Here is a 16,469-nt window from a genome sequence, read left to right as displayed (position 1 = left end):
AGGCCAGTGGTAGAACACTGCTTTAATCCCAACAACTCAAGAGGCAGAGGCAGGCGGATCTCTGTTAGTACACGGCCACTTTGCTTTACATAGGTAGTGTGTTCCGGACAGCCCAAGGCTACAGTGTTAGATGCTATTTCAAACAAACAAACAAACAAAAGCACAAAAAACCAACAAAAAAATCTATTTATTATCTTTGTATTTATTATCTGGTGAATATGCTGTGGTATATTCTTGTTTTGTTTTAATAGGATTTCACTACATAGACCAGACCTTGAATTTATGGCTGTCCTCCTACTTCTGCCTTCTGAGTTGGGATTAAAAGTATGTACTTCTATGCCCAACTTCTCATTCTATTTATTTGTGTATGTGTTTATTTAGTGTATGTATACATTTGAGGGTACCATGGTATGCACCTTGAAGAGATGTTTCTTTTCCTCCTTTTCTTGCGCCCCCTCTCCCTCTCCTTTGCCTCCCCTCCTTTCCTCATAACAGAGAAATCTCTTCTGAAAAGTCATTCCTCCCTGAGTGCTTCCTGGGCACATCCTGTATTTATCTTATGTGTATGGGTATTCTGTTTGTCACATGCATGCAATACTTTCAGAGACCAGAAGAGGGCATCAGATCCCTCTGGAACTGAAGTTATGGGTGGTCGTGAGCCACTCTGCCCATGCTAGGAACCGAACTTAGGTCCTCTGGAAGAGCAGCCCGTGCTTGTAACAGCTGAGCCATCTCTCCTGCCCAGAGACATTCTTTTTTTTACACATAATAAAGATTGTATCCCATCCTAAGGAATGAAAGATCATGAGAGGAAGATACCAAGTAGTAATAGTAAGAAGTTTTGAGAAGACCTCTTGATGTTTGTGGTGGATTCTTTGGCTCAGGTGTCTAGCACTGGGTTAGGAAGTGAGTTTCATCTTACTTCCAGAATGTGACTGAACTTTGTGCTAAGAAGGATTCCGAGGCTACCTCCAGACCATGAGATGGCTCAGTGGGTACAGCGGTTTTCTAGAATTACGGGAGATAAGAACATGTGTTGCACACACTTATTTTATTGTTGATCGTCCTTACTTATTTTTGTATATGTGGGTCTGTCTGTCTGTCTGTCTGTCTGTCTGTAGACCTTTGTATAGGTCAGAGGACAACTTGACTCTCTTCTTCCACCATGTGGGTCCCAGGGATCAAACTCAGGTTATGGAGGGAGGCAGCAGTCTCTTTTATAGGCTGAACCACCTCACTGGAAAGTGATGTAATAGCTAGCAAGGCTACGAAACCCATTACCACACACGCAATGCTTTTGTATGATATGTGTATCAACTCTTTTACTTCCCTTCTCAGCCTACTGGGGACTGTTTAGTTAATATTTCCACATTACAGACAGGGGAGGTTGAATAATGTTCCAAAGTCACTCTTAGAAATTCTGGCTCCAGGGTCTGAGCTTCTGTCTCTGTTTTACTGCTTTTCTTCTTCTTCCTCTTCCTCCTCTTCTTCTTTTCAGTTTTTTTGAGACAGGATTTCCTTGTCTAGCCTTGGCTGTCCTAGAGCTAACTAGCTCTGTAGACCAGGCTGCCCTTGAACTCACAGAGATCCACTTGCTTCTGCCTCCTGAGTGCTGGGATTAAAGGCGTGCGCCACAACTTCCTGGCATTTACTGCATTTCTAATCAATGTTTAATGTTTCAGAAATATTGGAGCAGTTAAGTTGCATGCCGGAATCTAAACAGCACACAAGGGCAAGGTGGAGTTGTTGCTTGCTAATATGAAAATGGTCAAAACTTTCCACATGTTTACTTCAGATGTGTTTTTTTCTAAATCATACTTCATTCATAATTTTTACAGCTCCATCCAATCTTTTGTATTTTGTATTTCCAGGTTCTCTGGCCAGCTCCATTTTTGACCCGCTTAAGTCTCTTGTGGGTGCTTCAGGAGGAGTCTATGCACTGATGGGAGGCTATTTTATGAATGTTATAGTGGTAAGAATTTTGGGAATGGAAGTTTTAAGGACAGGGTTTCTCATGTAGCCCAGGCTAGCCTGGGACCTGCTAAATAGCAGATGATGACCTTGACCTGGATCTGGATCTTTGCCCCTGTACCTGACAAAATTACAAGCATGCACCACCACACCCCATTTGTGGACTTAAAAAGAAAGATGTGTTTATTTTATGTTATGTGAGTATTTCCTGTATGTGTATATGTATATCATGTGCATTCCTGGGGTCTGTGGCACTCAAAAACCAAGTGGGGGGCAATCCCCTGGAACAGGAGTCACAGGTAGTTGTGAGTCACTGTGTGGGTGTTAGACTCAAACCCAGATCCCCTGGAGCCATCTCTCCAGTTCTTGAACTTCTTTTGTCTTTGTTTTCTTTATAAATGAATAGTTGCTTGACTCAGGGAATCCTGATTTATCAACATTTACTGAGTTCTTATGAATTAAGAATTTTTTGGCCACTAGAAAAAGAAAACCCTCCATCCAGCTGTCGTAGACTCTTTGTAACATGATGGCACCAGGATACTGCTTAGGCAGTCTGCATTTTGATTTATGGAGTCGTTTTCCCTCCCCTTTCAAACAATAAACTTTCTTCCCAGGGAACTAAAGTCCAATTAAAAACAAAACAACATCCTAGGGATGAAGAGATGGCTCAATGGTTAAGTGGTGGCGCCAGGCAGTGGTGGCGCACACCTTTAATCCCAGCACTTGGGAGGCAGAAGCAGGCGGATTTCTGAGTTCGAGGCCAGCCTGGTCTACCAAGTGAGTTCCAGGACAGCCCGGGCTACACAGAGAAACCCTGTCTTGAAAAACAAACAAACACAAACAAACAAACAAACAAACAAACAAACAGCACTGACTGCTCTTCCAGAGGTCCTGAGTTCAACTCCCAGCAACCATATGGTGGCTCAATACCATCTGTAATGGGATTCGATGCCCTCTTCTGGTGTATCTGAGGACAGTCACAGGATAGATAGATAGATAAATAGATAGATCAGCCTAAAGCCAGTGAGATGACTCAACAGGTAAAGACTCTTGCCACTAATCCCAAATACTTGAGTTTCATCTCCTGGACTCACATGGTGGAAGGAGAGAAACTTTCTTATGATTTCCACATGCAAGCCATGTATGCAAATGTGCCCCCCACACACAGAGGCACACACATGTATGCACTCACATGCATACATACAGATGCACTATGATTTTGAAAATATAATTTTAAAATAATCATCTATTCCTGTCATTTTCAGTTATTGTAAAAAAAATGAAGGAAATGCTCAGACATCAGTTAAATCTTCTTTAACTAACTAACTAACTAACTAACTTAACTAACTTAACTAACTTAACTAACTGGGAGAGAGGATGAAACAGCAGAAGAACATCAACCAGGAAGGCTTAGATGAATTTTACAGACTTATCTCCTCATTTATTGATATGTTAAATGTTGATTTTTATATTACTTGTATTTAATTACTGGCTAATGAAATCATGTCATTTGCATTATAAAATTAAACACTATGTTTTGTTTTGTGGTCCACAGTATAGCAGCATTGGCCTTCCCTGATGCATTTTAAAAGTTGGCTGTTGGATCTATGGTTTGCCTTGCCAATATTTGACACATAAACATTGCTTTAAACTGTGTGTGGTACCCCTCACCTTTAATCCCAGCACTCAGGAGACTGAGGCAGGGAGGGATCTGTAAGTTCAAAGCCATCCTGGTCTACAGAGTGAGTTCCAGGACAGCCGGGACTACGGAGAAACCCGATCTTGAAAAATAAAGCAAACAAACAAAAACCTGAAACCAAACAAAAAACAAAGAAAAAAACAAAACAAAACAAAACAAAAAAGAAAGAAAGGAAATGTCAATGAAGAAGAAATGGTGTTGGGACCCCATGGCCTACAGCTTGTATTCTTATCTTTTTCCCCAGAATTTTCGAGAAATGATTCCTGCCTTTGGAATTGTCAGACTACTCATTATCATTCTGATAGGTAAGTGAACTTTTCGGACACTATACACCCTCAGTCTTATCTTCAGTCTTCATCTGAAGGGATGATGGATAGTCTAACCTTGGGAAGAACTGGATGATGGATAGTCTAACCTTGGGAAGAACTGTCCACTGGTATTGGTGCCTCTCGATGTGCCGGGACAAGCTCTGGATGTGCTTGCTCTGCACGTCAAGGCCTCTCTCACAGTAGCTTCACTTAACGTTTTCTGCTCCAGACTCTTGTTTCACATGTCAGGACGAATACGACTTCTGTCTGCAAAGGAACAGCTTAAAAACTGCTAGGATAATCTATCTTCTTCCTAAAGTTCGAAATTTTCAACTTTTGTGGCGGTGGGAGGTTTGAGATGAGTTTGTGTAGATCAGGCTGGCCTTGAGCTCCTCATCCTCCTGCCTCACCTCCTGAGCACTAAGATAACTGTGGTCTCATACCTATACCTGGTTTTATACAGTGCCAGCGATCCAACCCAGGGTCTCCCACATTGCAGGCCAGTGCCCCACCGAGTGAGTTACAGCCACAGTCTCTGTCCTGGCTTCTGTGCGCATAAGATGGCACCATTATCCTCGCTTGGCTTGCTAAGGCAGCCCTCTATCTGGTCTCTCTGTTCCCAGTCTTGCTTCTTATTTTCCACCTAACCAGAATGATCTTTCCCCAGCACCATAAAAGCAAAGCAAACCAAAAATCTCATCAGATTCACGTCATCCAGGCCCCAAATCCTCAAAACCTTCTTGTCACCCAGATGTCAAAGTCATATGTCAGGGTCCCTAGTTCAGAAGGCCTCTGAGTATCAGTCACTCCCTAGCTCCCTGTCTGGTCCCACCAGAATTGCTTGAAGTCTCTTTAAAACAGGAGACTCACTCTGTGCCTCAGTTTCTCATTCATCTGTGTAGGGTGATCCAGAGAATTTATTTTTTAATAAGTTCCTGGTGCCAAGTATCATGGTTCCTGCCTATAATTCCAGCACTCCAGAGGCCAAGGCAGGAAGATCCCCTCAAGTTAGGGCTCACTTGGGCTAGGTAATAAGTGTAAGATTAGCCTGGGATGTATAGTGAAACCCCATGTCACACAAAATAAAACAGATGTTCCTAAGTGCTTTTGATTTGCTGGTTTGAGGGGATATTTCTGCCTTTGTTCCTCACTCTGCAAGAGCCTTGCTTTACACATCAACATGGCTTGCTCCATCTAGTGAAGGATTCTTAGAGAGCTCCCTGATCCTCCTATTAAAAACAATAGCTTGGCTGATAAAACATCTCAGTAGGTAAAAGTGCCTGACACCAAGCCTGACATACTGAGTTCAAGTCCCAGGACCCACATGGTGGAAGCAGAGGATTGACTTCTGCAAGCTGTCCTCCTGTCTCCACACAGGCACTGTGGCACATAAATACACACACACACACACACACACACACACACACACACACACACACACACACACACACACAGGGAGGGAGGGAGGGAGAGAGAGAGAGAGAGAAAGAGAGAGAGAACTAATTAAAATAATATTTTAAAGAATAGTCTATTCCTTTTTTTAGATTTATTTATTTTATGTATTCACTATTACTCTCTTCAGACACACCAGAAGAGGGCATCAGATCCTATTACAGATGGTTGTGAGCCACCACGTGATTGCTGGGAATTGAACTCAGGACCTCTGGAAGAGCAATTAACCACTGAGCCATCTCTCTAGCCCAAGAATAGTCTATTCCTAACACCCCTAATTCTTTATATTTTCACTGTGGTATTCAGCACAACATGGACACTGTTGTCTTTTGTTTGTCTGCTTGATTGGTTTTTGAAACAGGGGTATCTCTCTGTAGCCCTGGCTGGCCTTGAACTTGGTATGTGGATGAGGCTGGCCTCGAACTCACAGAGTTCTGCCTGCCTCTGCCTCTGCCTCTTGAGTGTTGGTATTACAGCCAAAGAACCTAGCAATGCACACACTCTGTCTTCCACCAGGACAATCACCTCCATAAGTCAAGACCATCTGGTCTGCTCTTTGCTTCATGTCTACCCTGAGAGCAGTGTTGTTGCTTGTTTGATTGATCTGTCCATAAATGGGTTACTGATAATGTCCACTTCATTAAGCAAGTCTTATGAGAACTAATGAATTAATGGAAGGGGAGCATGGAGACTGGCAACTGTCACAGCAGCAGAGTAAAGCAAGACATTGTTGAGGGGAACAAACCTCTACCCACTGGGGAGATCCTGGGCTTCATTGTGTGTCTTCTCTTCTAGTTGCGTCAGACATGGGATTCGCTCTCTACAGAAGATTCTTTGTCCCTGCAAATGGGTCTCCGGTGAGTTCACTTTCTTTCTTCCCTCCCTTCCTTTCTGTGTTTGTCTATGTGTGTTTGTGTGTATTTGTGTGCTCTCACATGTTGCATGCACATATAAATTCACGCTGTGTATGTGGACTGCAGAAGACAACTTGCAGAACAGGTTCCTGCCTTTCATCTCTGCTTCCAGTCTCACCATAGGAATTCTGGGATTGCAGATGCCCACTCCTGTATCCAGCTTTCTTACATGGTTCCAGATTCCATCTTAAGTTATCAGGCTTTTGAGGCAAGAACTTTTACCCAGTGAGACATTGCTCCAGCCTCAATTCCACCACCACTCCTTTTCTTTTTAAAAAAGAAAAACTTATTTTCCCATCAAAAAGAGTCATCAATCTCAGCATTCAAGAGGCTGAGGTAGGAGGATCTGGTGTTCAGGGATATCCTCAGTTACATAGCAAGTTCAAGGATAGCCCAGGCTACACAAGACTGTGGTTATCAAATAGAGATTACAACTCCAATCTAATTAAAGTGCTCAAATTTCCATTTGGAAGTTAAAAAAAAATTCCTAAGTCAGATCTGGGGAGATGCCTCAATGGATACAGACTCCAGCACTCAGTCCATGGTGGCCAGCCTGTAGTCCCAACCCTTGATAAGTGGAGACTGGGATCCCATGGCAAGTTGGTCAGCTAGCCAACCCAAACAACTGAGCTTTTACTCCAGCACTGGGAGGCAGAGGCAGGAAGATCTTTGTGAGCCTGAGGCCTGATCTACATAGTGAGTTTCAGAACTAAGTATCTATCTATCTATCTATCTATCTATCTATCTATCTATCTATCTACCTACCTACCTACCTACCTCAATATATAATAAAGTGGATGGATGGAGAACTGTTTGAGAACAGCTTGCCTTTGGCCTCCACATACATACACGCAGTTGCATATTCGTGCGTACCCATAGACATCCGAACACACATATGTGCATGCACACATATATACACAACCTAAACCAAAAGCAAACAGTAAGAAAATAAAAGTTCTGAGGAAATACGAGTTCAGATTGTCATTTGGCTCTCAGTGTTGTCTGCTATGCTGGTAGCTATTCTAAAATAGGAAACAAGGGCTTCCCTGCCCACAGAGAATTTACATGCCTGTAATTTCAGCACTTGTGAGGAATGAAGAGCATCCTCAAATGCGTCATGGGTTCAAGGCCAGGATGAGACATGTGAGACTCTGTCTTTAAAAGAAAAACAAAAACAAAAACAAAACAAAACAAAAAAAACAAAAACTGGATCGGACTAGAGCAATGAGCTGGGCAGGCACTTGTGACTTCGAGGCCAGCCTGGTCTCCAGAGCAAGTTCCAGGACAGCCAGGGCTACACAGAGAAACTCTGTCTGGGGGTGGGGGTGGGGCGGGAGGATATATCAATACAATCTTGTGTCCAAGAATACTATAAAAAAGCTGACCAAAGTAGTTTTCAGGTTTTCTGTGGTTAGTCTTTGAATGTGATAGTTTGTTTTTATTGTTATTTAATGTTATTTAATTCTGTACCCCACTGCAATGGTTTTTTGACAACAGAGATACCTCATGGCCAGTCCCATCCTGGTTTCTTGGTTGACTTTATAAAGACAAGCATCCAAAATACAAAGTCGATCAAGAGGATAAGAGTAACAGTGGTTCTGTCTTGTGTGCTTAGAGTGGGTGGATGACATGTTTTATTGGGGTTGGTTGTACACACCTATAATCCTAACACTGAGGAGATTGAGACAGGAGACTTTCTGTGAGTTATATAGCAAGACCTTGTCTCAAAGGAAAAGAGAGAGAGAGAGAGAGAGAGAGAGAGAGAGAGAGAGAGAAAGAGGAAGAAAGAAAGAAAGAAAGAAAGAAAGAAAGAAAGAAAGAAAGAAAGACAGAAATGGGAAGCCGGGCGGTGGTGGCGCACGCCTTTAATCCCAGCACTTGGGAGGCAGAGGCAGGTGGATTCCTGAGTTCGAGGCCAGCCTGGTCTACAGAGTGAGTTCCAGGACAGCCAGGACTACACAGAAAAACCCTGTCTCAAAAAACCAAAAAAAAAAAAAAAAAAAAACCAGAAAGGGGAAGGGAAAGGAAAGGGAAGGAAGGAAAGAAAAGGAGAGGGAAGGAAGGAAGGAAGGGAGAGGGGAAGAAAAAGAGAGGGGAAAGAGGAGAGAGGGGAAGAAAAAGAGAGAAAGACTTGTGTTGGTGAGCTGGCGCAGGGTGTCCAGCACTTCCCCTGCAAGCCTGGAAGCCTGCATTCAGTCCTGGAAGCCATGTATGTGTGCAAGGAGAGACTTGACCTCACAGTTACCTGTGTCCTGCACGTGTGCTTTGTGGCATGTTTACCCCATCATGACATGCATACACAATAATAAGTTTTATAAACAAAAATGTTTTAGTTTTGTTTTTTGAGATAGGGTTTCTCTGTGTAGCCCTGCCTGTCCTAGAACTTACTCTTTAGCCCAGACTGGCCTTTAACTCATAGAGATCTGTCTGCTTCTGAGTATTGGGATTAAAAGCATGCACCATCATGCCTGGCCACATTTTTTAAGCTTTAAGTGTTTTACAACATCACCTTGTCTGGGGTGGGAGGAGTTTGTGTCTTCTCTGTCTTAACCTTGATACTCAGACTTTAAAACTATGATGATATTTGCACGCCAGTAGGTGATCCACAGCTAAAATACACAATTAGCATTTTCTCCATCCATTTCTATTTTCCCCCTTTCTCCAAGGTGTCCTTTGCGGCTCACATTGCAGGCGGATTTGCTGGGATGTCCATAGGTTACACTGTGTTCAGCTGCTTTGACAAGACCCTGCTCAAAGACCCCAGGTTCTGGATCGCGATTGCTGGATACGTAGCTTGCCTCTTATTTGCTGTTTTTTTTAACATCTTTTTGTCCCCAGCAAACTGACTTGCCTCTATTATAAGGCAGTTAATAAAAGTGTCACATGGGGGGGGGGTAATAGTATACTTTGTAAAGAAACACAGATATCCCAGCATATGCTAAGAACGTTAGAAAAAAAGATGGGATAGCAACTGAGCTTCCAGTAGGAAGCAAGAAGATAAAAAGCAAAGACTGGGTTGTTCATGCATAGAGCATGCGTGCATTATCCTGTGAGGGAGACTTGATATATCCTTGGGGGATGTAATTTGGAGCTTGTGTATAGGCTCCATGAGAACTGTACTATCCTGATAATAAACATTTTTTTCATATCTGTGCTGGACTCTTGCTTCCTGTTGCTTTGAGGCAGAGCCTTGTGTATCATCGGAGGGAGAAGAACTTGGCTGAATCTAAGGAATCCCTAGGACTTTGATCTCTGCTTACATCTCTGCAGCTGGACTTACAGGCTTGTGTGATACCAACCTGGGGTCTCCACGTAAAACTCTTGACAATCACTTTTCAGTAGACAGAGCTCAACTGTTATTGCTTGTTTTAATGATGTATTTGTTTTTTGTTTTTTGTTTTTTTTTTTTTGAGACAGGAATTCTCTGTGTAACAGCCCTGGCTGTCCTGGAACTTACTTTGTAGACCAGGCTGGCCCTGAAATCACACAGGTCCTCCTGCCTCTGCCTCAGGAGTGCTGGGATTAAAGGCATGTGGGTCACCATAACTGGTAAGACTTACTTCACTTTTATGTGTGTGAATGCTTTGCCTGTATGTAATGTATGTATGTATGTATGTATGTATGTATGTATGTATGTATGTGTACCACATGCATGTACTGGATCCCCTGGAGCTGGAGTTACAAATGGCTGTGAGCCACCATATGGATGTTTGGAATCAAACCTGGGTCCTCTCCAGTAGCAACAAGTTCCAAATACTGAGCCATTCTCCAGCCCCAAGCAAAACTGCTGTGTTTTGTATATATGGTTGCTATTTTTTTCAACTCAGAAATGTAGATAATATAATCTGTATCTTAGAGATGAGAATATGGGAATGCCTAAAACACCAAAGTACAATCACATACTTGTGTGTTTAGGGATTACAAATATTTTAAAATAATATATCTGTACTAAATATTTATAGATGCACCCATGAGTGCGTGCTTGTGTGTGTGTGTGTGTGTGTGTGTGTGTGTATTTTTGTAGGCATATGTACCATAGCACACAAGTAAAGTAAGTGGAGGTCAGAGGACAACCTTTAGCGGGGAGTCAGTTCTCTTGTTCTGAGAGGCCAAACCTACTCCATCTTAGGATGGGCCTCCATCTTAAAGAAAACAAGCCTGAGAACTTGACCTGCAGCAGAACCCAAGTTACATCCATGTACCAGGAAGGACCCCAAGGCTTGTCCTCGGTCAGAGTTACTCCCTAGTTACTTCCTAGCAACAGTTAAAGATTAGTCTGATTGTTTCAGGTGTGCTTTCAGACCATTTATGATTATATATGGTCTTACTTCAGAGCACCTGTTGGTTTATAGTCATTCTATTAGGTGCTTGTCACACTGGACACCCCTCCCTCACCCCCTCACTTGTTCCCATTTTCCTATAAAACCTTGCTCTGCTGAGGGTTCCGGGCTGCTCTGCCTTCCCTTCCTGTCTTGCTGTGTCAGGGTTTGGTTGGAGGAGAGCCCAAGCTGGAGCTTGTGATAAAGAGACCCTAATGCTATTTCATCAAAGATGGCTCCTTGGTGGACTGTGTATGTTGTACATACATTTTGAGACCCTAAAATGTTGAATCATATTCATCTTAAAAGATTTTTAAAAATTAATTATATGTAGCTGTGTATACCAATGTGCACCTGAATGCAGGTGCCCTCAGAGGCCAGAGGGATCATATTTTTTGGAAGTGGAGTTAGTTTCAGACCACCTGACATGGGAGTTGCTAACCAAACTCAGGTCCTCTGGAAGAGAAGTGCTTTAATCACTGAGCCATCTCTCCAGCCCCTATTCCAATTTTATTATTTTGGTTTTGTGTAGTCCTGGCTGTCCTGGTACTTGCCCTGGAGACCAGGCTGGCCTCAAACTCATAGAGATCTGCCTGGCTCTGCCTCTTGAGTGCTGAGATTAAAAGCATGACCAATTTTATCTTTAAGATTTCCTTATTTTATGGTTTCCCTGCAGGTATGGACATACACTGTGCACATGCCCAGATCCCCCTGGAGCTGGGGTTGTAGATGATTGTGAACCACCGTATGGATGCTGGGAATTGTCCTCTGCCAGCGCAGCCAGTACTCTTAACTTCTGAGCCCTCTCTCTAGCCCTACATCCAGTTTTAACGGGTTCATATTTTAAAGCTCTTACAAAGACTAAAAGGTTTAAACACATATTGATTTATTTTACAATAATAACCCAGTAAAGGTTCCTGGCCGAGTAACAGTCTTCATGTACTTGGGGATGAAAACTTCGATACACACAGTGACTCCTTTCAAACGGTCTGACCGTTTGAAAGATGTTACAAAAGTGGTCAGTTCAAAACCAGGTTTGTTGAGAAAGCCTTTGCTTCTTTTTTACCAAGGGCTCACATTCTGGAAGTTCTGCCTCAGCAATCTTAATTCTCAGAAACTTTTAAGATTTATTTTATGTGTATGAGTGCTCTATCTGCATGTACACCTGCATCCCAGAAGAGGGCATCAGATCCCATTATAGGTGATTGTGAGCCACTCTGTGGTTGCTGGGAGTTGAACTCAGGACCTTTGGAAGAGCAGCCAGTGCTCTTAACCTCTGAGCCATCTCTCCAGCCCCAAAACATTTCTTGAAAATACACTGAGGTGAAAAGGTAAGAGGAGACAGCAAGCTGCTTCCAGGTTGCTCTGTTTGTTCTGTGAGTAAGCCTAATAAACATTGTGACAAGAACTAAGGAGGGAGAGGCTATAGCAACAGTATCAAACATACAAAATAGTCAGTACAGGCTGCCATCAATAAACACAGCTAATAAGACTCTCACCGAGTTACATGGATCATCAGTCAGAGGACATCATATTACAGACATAATACTGTATTTACAAGCACAGATATTGAATTATCAGTGACCTTACAGCTAACATAGGATTGGTAAACAATCCTACTTTGAGCTATGGACTAGTTGGTACTCTGGATGTACCCATGGAATGTTGGGTAGACAGAAGACAGGCATTAGCAGGCATGGAGGCCACTGAAGATGGACCCCTCCTTCAGCATCAGCTTTGAATGTCACCTCCTGTTTCCTTGGTAATAAGTAAGGGAATCATCACAATTGTCCATCCTTAAGATTAAAAATACCCTATGACATTGGGGAAAGGGGGGCAAAGGGACCAGGACCAGTTCCTACTGATCAAAAGAACACAGGGTTCTACCGTTGGTTCTGGGTGGTGACATGACACCTGTCCCTAAAGTGAGAGCGTTACATATTATTGTCCCCTCCCTCCTTCCAGGTCTTTCCCCGTGGTTTGCCCACTTTTATGATTTCTAACAAAAAAGTAGTGTTGTGCCCTGCACTTGACTTTCTGTCTTTTCATCAGATACTTAATGAAGTGGAAACATGTCTACCCTGGTCATCAGGGTGGTCTGTGCTCCACAGAGCCCACCACCCATGTGGCTTTGCACAGCCCTCCACCTTTGAGCCTGCTTGCTCTTTTTGGACCCGGACTCAATAAGGAGTACTTTCTTCCTCTTCTAGCTTGCCCTATTTTTCTTTCAAAACTGCAGTAAAATGGTCCTCAAGCTTCCTTCTGAGTTCATTTGAACATTTTTTTATGAGGGAAACTCATAAGGAACCAAAACTCTGCTTTTCTGTTAACATATCCATATATCCAAATATGTAATTTTAAAACATGCTTTAAACAAAATGTAGGGTCAGACATGGTGGTGCACGTCTTTAATCCCAGCACCCCGGAGGCAGAGACAAGCAGATCTCTGTGAGTTGGAGGTCAGCAGATCTATACAGTGGTTTCCAGGCTAGTCAGGGTTACATAGTGAGGCCTTGTCTCAAAACAAAAATCAATAATAATAATGATGATGATGATAGTAAATGAATTATAAATGAGCTGTAAAATTATTGCATCTCAATATTAATAAACTATATTGCATTTCATTTAAACGAAGACCCAGAGTTCATGCAAAAGTATCTTTACCATAAGACAATCCTAAAATTAATTTTTGGAATTTATATTTTATGTTTGCCTAGAAAAAAGCAGCAAAAAGTGGAGATTTTCGGGTACTTCATAAAAGCACACTTTAAACAGCTTAATCATCTTTTAGGCTGTAAGTGTTCTCTTGTAAATTCTCAGCCTCAGCGCAGGCCTTGCCCTAAGTCAGAAACACAGATGACCACATTTGCGTCTTTCCCCAAGGATAGAAGTTACTGAATGGCAATAAAGCCACAAGGTTTAGCAGTTTCCTTTACACTTTTTTTCCATTTAAAAGTTTAAAATTATGTGTATATGTGTGTGTTGTCTTTGTGGGGGTCTGTGAGCCATGAGTGCAGGTGCTCACAGACCGGTGGTGTTAAATCTGCTGGAGATGGAGTTCTGGGCGTCTGTAAGCCACTTGATGTGGGTGCTGGGAAAGGAATCCAGCATACTCTTACCCATCTCTCCAGCTCTAGTTCAGCAGTTTCTGTCACCTGTCTACCTTGGTAGCCTGGCCGAGGTAAAGGCACACTCTTTCATTCTAACCTTAATTACTAGCGTTAACTCTCATATCACACAGCAAATATATCTATATACGTTTACATTGAGTTCCAGAATGAGCTGTAGCAGCATTCAGAATGTTTCAGAAGGGGGGGGTGGGAGTCTGTATTGATGGGATAATGAGCCAGGCCAGAGGTATGAGGGGGTGCTGCTGGAGCTGCTGAGTCAGGCTCCAGAGCCACAGAGCAGCAAGAAATTAGCTGCGAAGTGAAGGCAGGAGGCAGGTTAGGAGCTGGAAATGACAGCTCAGGAACAGCTGGGTGAATGAACACCAGGCTGTGTCCACAGCCAAACGGAAATTCAAGGGATAGTAGGGAATCCTTGGTCCTTGATGTACATCCTAGGTATCAAATGAGGTAGGACCATACCATCTTGGTATAAGGAGGCCATCAGTTTGTGGGAGTCCACATGGAGGTACTGCACCCTTCTCCTTAGTAATGATGTACCTCATAAGCTCTTGGGTCTGGTTGCCCCGGCATGTACAGTTTTAATGCATCCATGTGCCCCTACAGATTCAAATCTCCCTAACAGACTCAGTATTACTCTCTTTCTGGTCCCAGAGATAGGTCCTTTGTCAGCCTGTGCTGGTTGGGTGGTAGACATGTAGATTCTGTCCACCCAGGGTGGGGAGAGTCCCTGTCACCCTTCTCACTCAAAACATTTTGTAAAGGCATGGCAAGAGGTCTAAAAAAGAAATGCCAAGATGAAGTGGCTAGACTTTGTTGTTTTCAGGAATGCCAGCAGCAGAGGGGTTTGTTCCAGGCTGCTTTAGACACTACTATAACCACCATAGGAAAGACATCATGTATTTTATGGTCATGTTACAACAGTGACCTGCTTGATACCCCTGCATCCCTAACTCAAAGGTTCTATGGAGCGTAACCCAAGAAGTCTTCCCTGTCATAGGCCAGATACTCTAGTGGTTTAAGATCCATACAAATGGCATAATAGTTAAAAACATTTTTTTCTAAAACTGAAACGTCTCAGAAGAACCGGGAAAGACAAAGTCAATCACCAAATGAAGTCACCAAAAATGGTTCGAAAGGAACCCAAAGTGGCCAAAGGGGCCCCAAACAAAATGGAAGGCAAAGTGTGGGGCACAGTGATTGGGAGATCCAACCAGACTTTCTAAAGAGTTCCAAACAACTTCTATAACCTCCTTTGTTTCACCAAAGACTCAAAAACTAGAGGGTACTGGCTGAAGTAGAAACATTAAAAAAATACTTGTGATAAAAATAAAGTGATTTTGGCGACTGCTTTGACCAATCATTCTGTGGGGTGTCATCTTGCTGTGAATGGCTGCCACTCAAAATGTTCTGGATGGGTGACCAAAACAGTTACTGCTATTATTAAGGACAAAAGCTACATCCTGACATCTCTAACTAGCCAGGTCTGATTATCCTTCTCCAGTTTCCCAGACAGCTCTGTCTCTTGTCTCTGGCCTTTTGCCCATCACAGACATTCCTCTATCTATAGGATGTCGGTGCCCCTTCATAGACAGGTGGGATTTGTGGACGCTGCCATTCCTAACATCAAGAGTCATGGAGACCAAAGACTGGTGTGAGCTTCAGCCCAAATCCCAGCCCTCTTCCCATCTCCACCCACTGCATTCTAGACAGGCAGGGTGGCTAGAGCTGGGGCCATGCAGGGGGTTCATCAGTTCCCAGACCAGGGCAATGGTGCAGTGTGGGTGCCAGGGGCTGGGGACACTCTGATAATGAGTGGTGTGGTGGGTGTTTAACAGTGGGGGGAGAACTGCCGACCTCCTGAGACTTCGGAGAGCACAGAGGAGGCTTTGAGAGGGAAAAGGCCTGGCCCTCGGGAGAGCGAGAGGAGGGAATGAGTTGCCAAGCTCTGACCTCCCACCATCTAAAAACAACAGAACAAGTTTTATGGTGAGAGCCAAAGAATTTGGGAGCCATACCTTGGCCCTTAACCCTTGGACGTCAGACTTCCCAGGGTTGCCCCTGCCAAGTAGTTTACACTAGGGTGAAACTATGAGCTAGCTAGGCAGATCTGACTCACCTTTCCCAGCTACTGGGGAAACAGAAACATAGTCTCCTACTTGTAGGCTCTTTAGGTGAGTGGCAGAGCCCTCATCCAGGTCACTTGCCTTCTTCAGGCTGGCTCTGTCAGATGCTTGGAGTGAGGGGGCAGGCTTGCAGAGTGTAGTAGAAGTTCTCTTCAAAAGTCATGTATGTTTTTCCCAAGAAAAAGCCTGAGGCAGTAACAACCATTGAGACCCATTTAAGAGTAGGGACCATGGCTTTGCTCGACAAAACAAACAGAAAAATAAAGCCATTCAAACCCACAAGATACTAGGAAGGTACAGGAACAAGAGGCACCCACAGAAGCCAAAACCAAATATACATTAAAGTAGGCTGGATATATATATATATATATATATAATATAATATATTATATATATATATATATATATATATATATATATATATATATATATATATTTTTTTTTTTTTTTTCCCCCTCAGGAAATAGCCAGCGTGTGGTGTGGAACCGTTTTAGAGGATGCAGTGAGTTACAACAAAGAAAAATGCCACAAGTAACGTCCAGATACACCAAA

At 43.1% G+C, this 16,469-nt stretch overlaps 1 protein-coding gene across 4 annotated transcripts in view; it reads left to right on the top strand.

The window, feature by feature from the left end:
• The window catches only part of Rhbdl2 (rhomboid like 2), a 47,592-nt gene extending 33,626 nt beyond the window's left edge, over positions 1 to 13,966 (top strand). For 3 of the 4 annotated variants that reach the window (XM_034502921.2, XM_076934237.1, XM_034502922.2), the window contains exons 5-8: positions 1,872 to 1,972; positions 3,915 to 3,975; positions 6,226 to 6,287; positions 9,011 to 9,503. In XM_034502921.2, the coding sequence (XP_034358812.1) occupies positions 1,872 to 1,972; positions 3,915 to 3,975; positions 6,226 to 6,287; positions 9,011 to 9,190 (404 nt within the window). In that variant the 3' untranslated portion in view covers positions 9,191 to 9,503. Of the gene's footprint in view, positions 1 to 1,871; positions 1,973 to 3,914; positions 3,976 to 6,225; positions 6,288 to 9,010; positions 9,504 to 11,339 lie in introns of those variants that run through there. The other variant, XM_076934238.1, reaches the window with a different exon arrangement.
• Positions 13,967 to 16,469: the final 2,503 nt, after the last annotated feature.

The sequence above is a fragment of the Arvicanthis niloticus genome, chromosome 5 (assembly GCF_011762505.2).
Source record: "Arvicanthis niloticus isolate mArvNil1 chromosome 5, mArvNil1.pat.X, whole genome shotgun sequence".
Lineage (NCBI taxonomy): Eukaryota > Metazoa > Chordata > Mammalia > Rodentia > Muridae > Arvicanthis > Arvicanthis niloticus.
The sequence above is the reverse complement of the archived record's forward strand: the minus strand, read 5'-3'. Positions and strand labels throughout refer to the sequence as shown.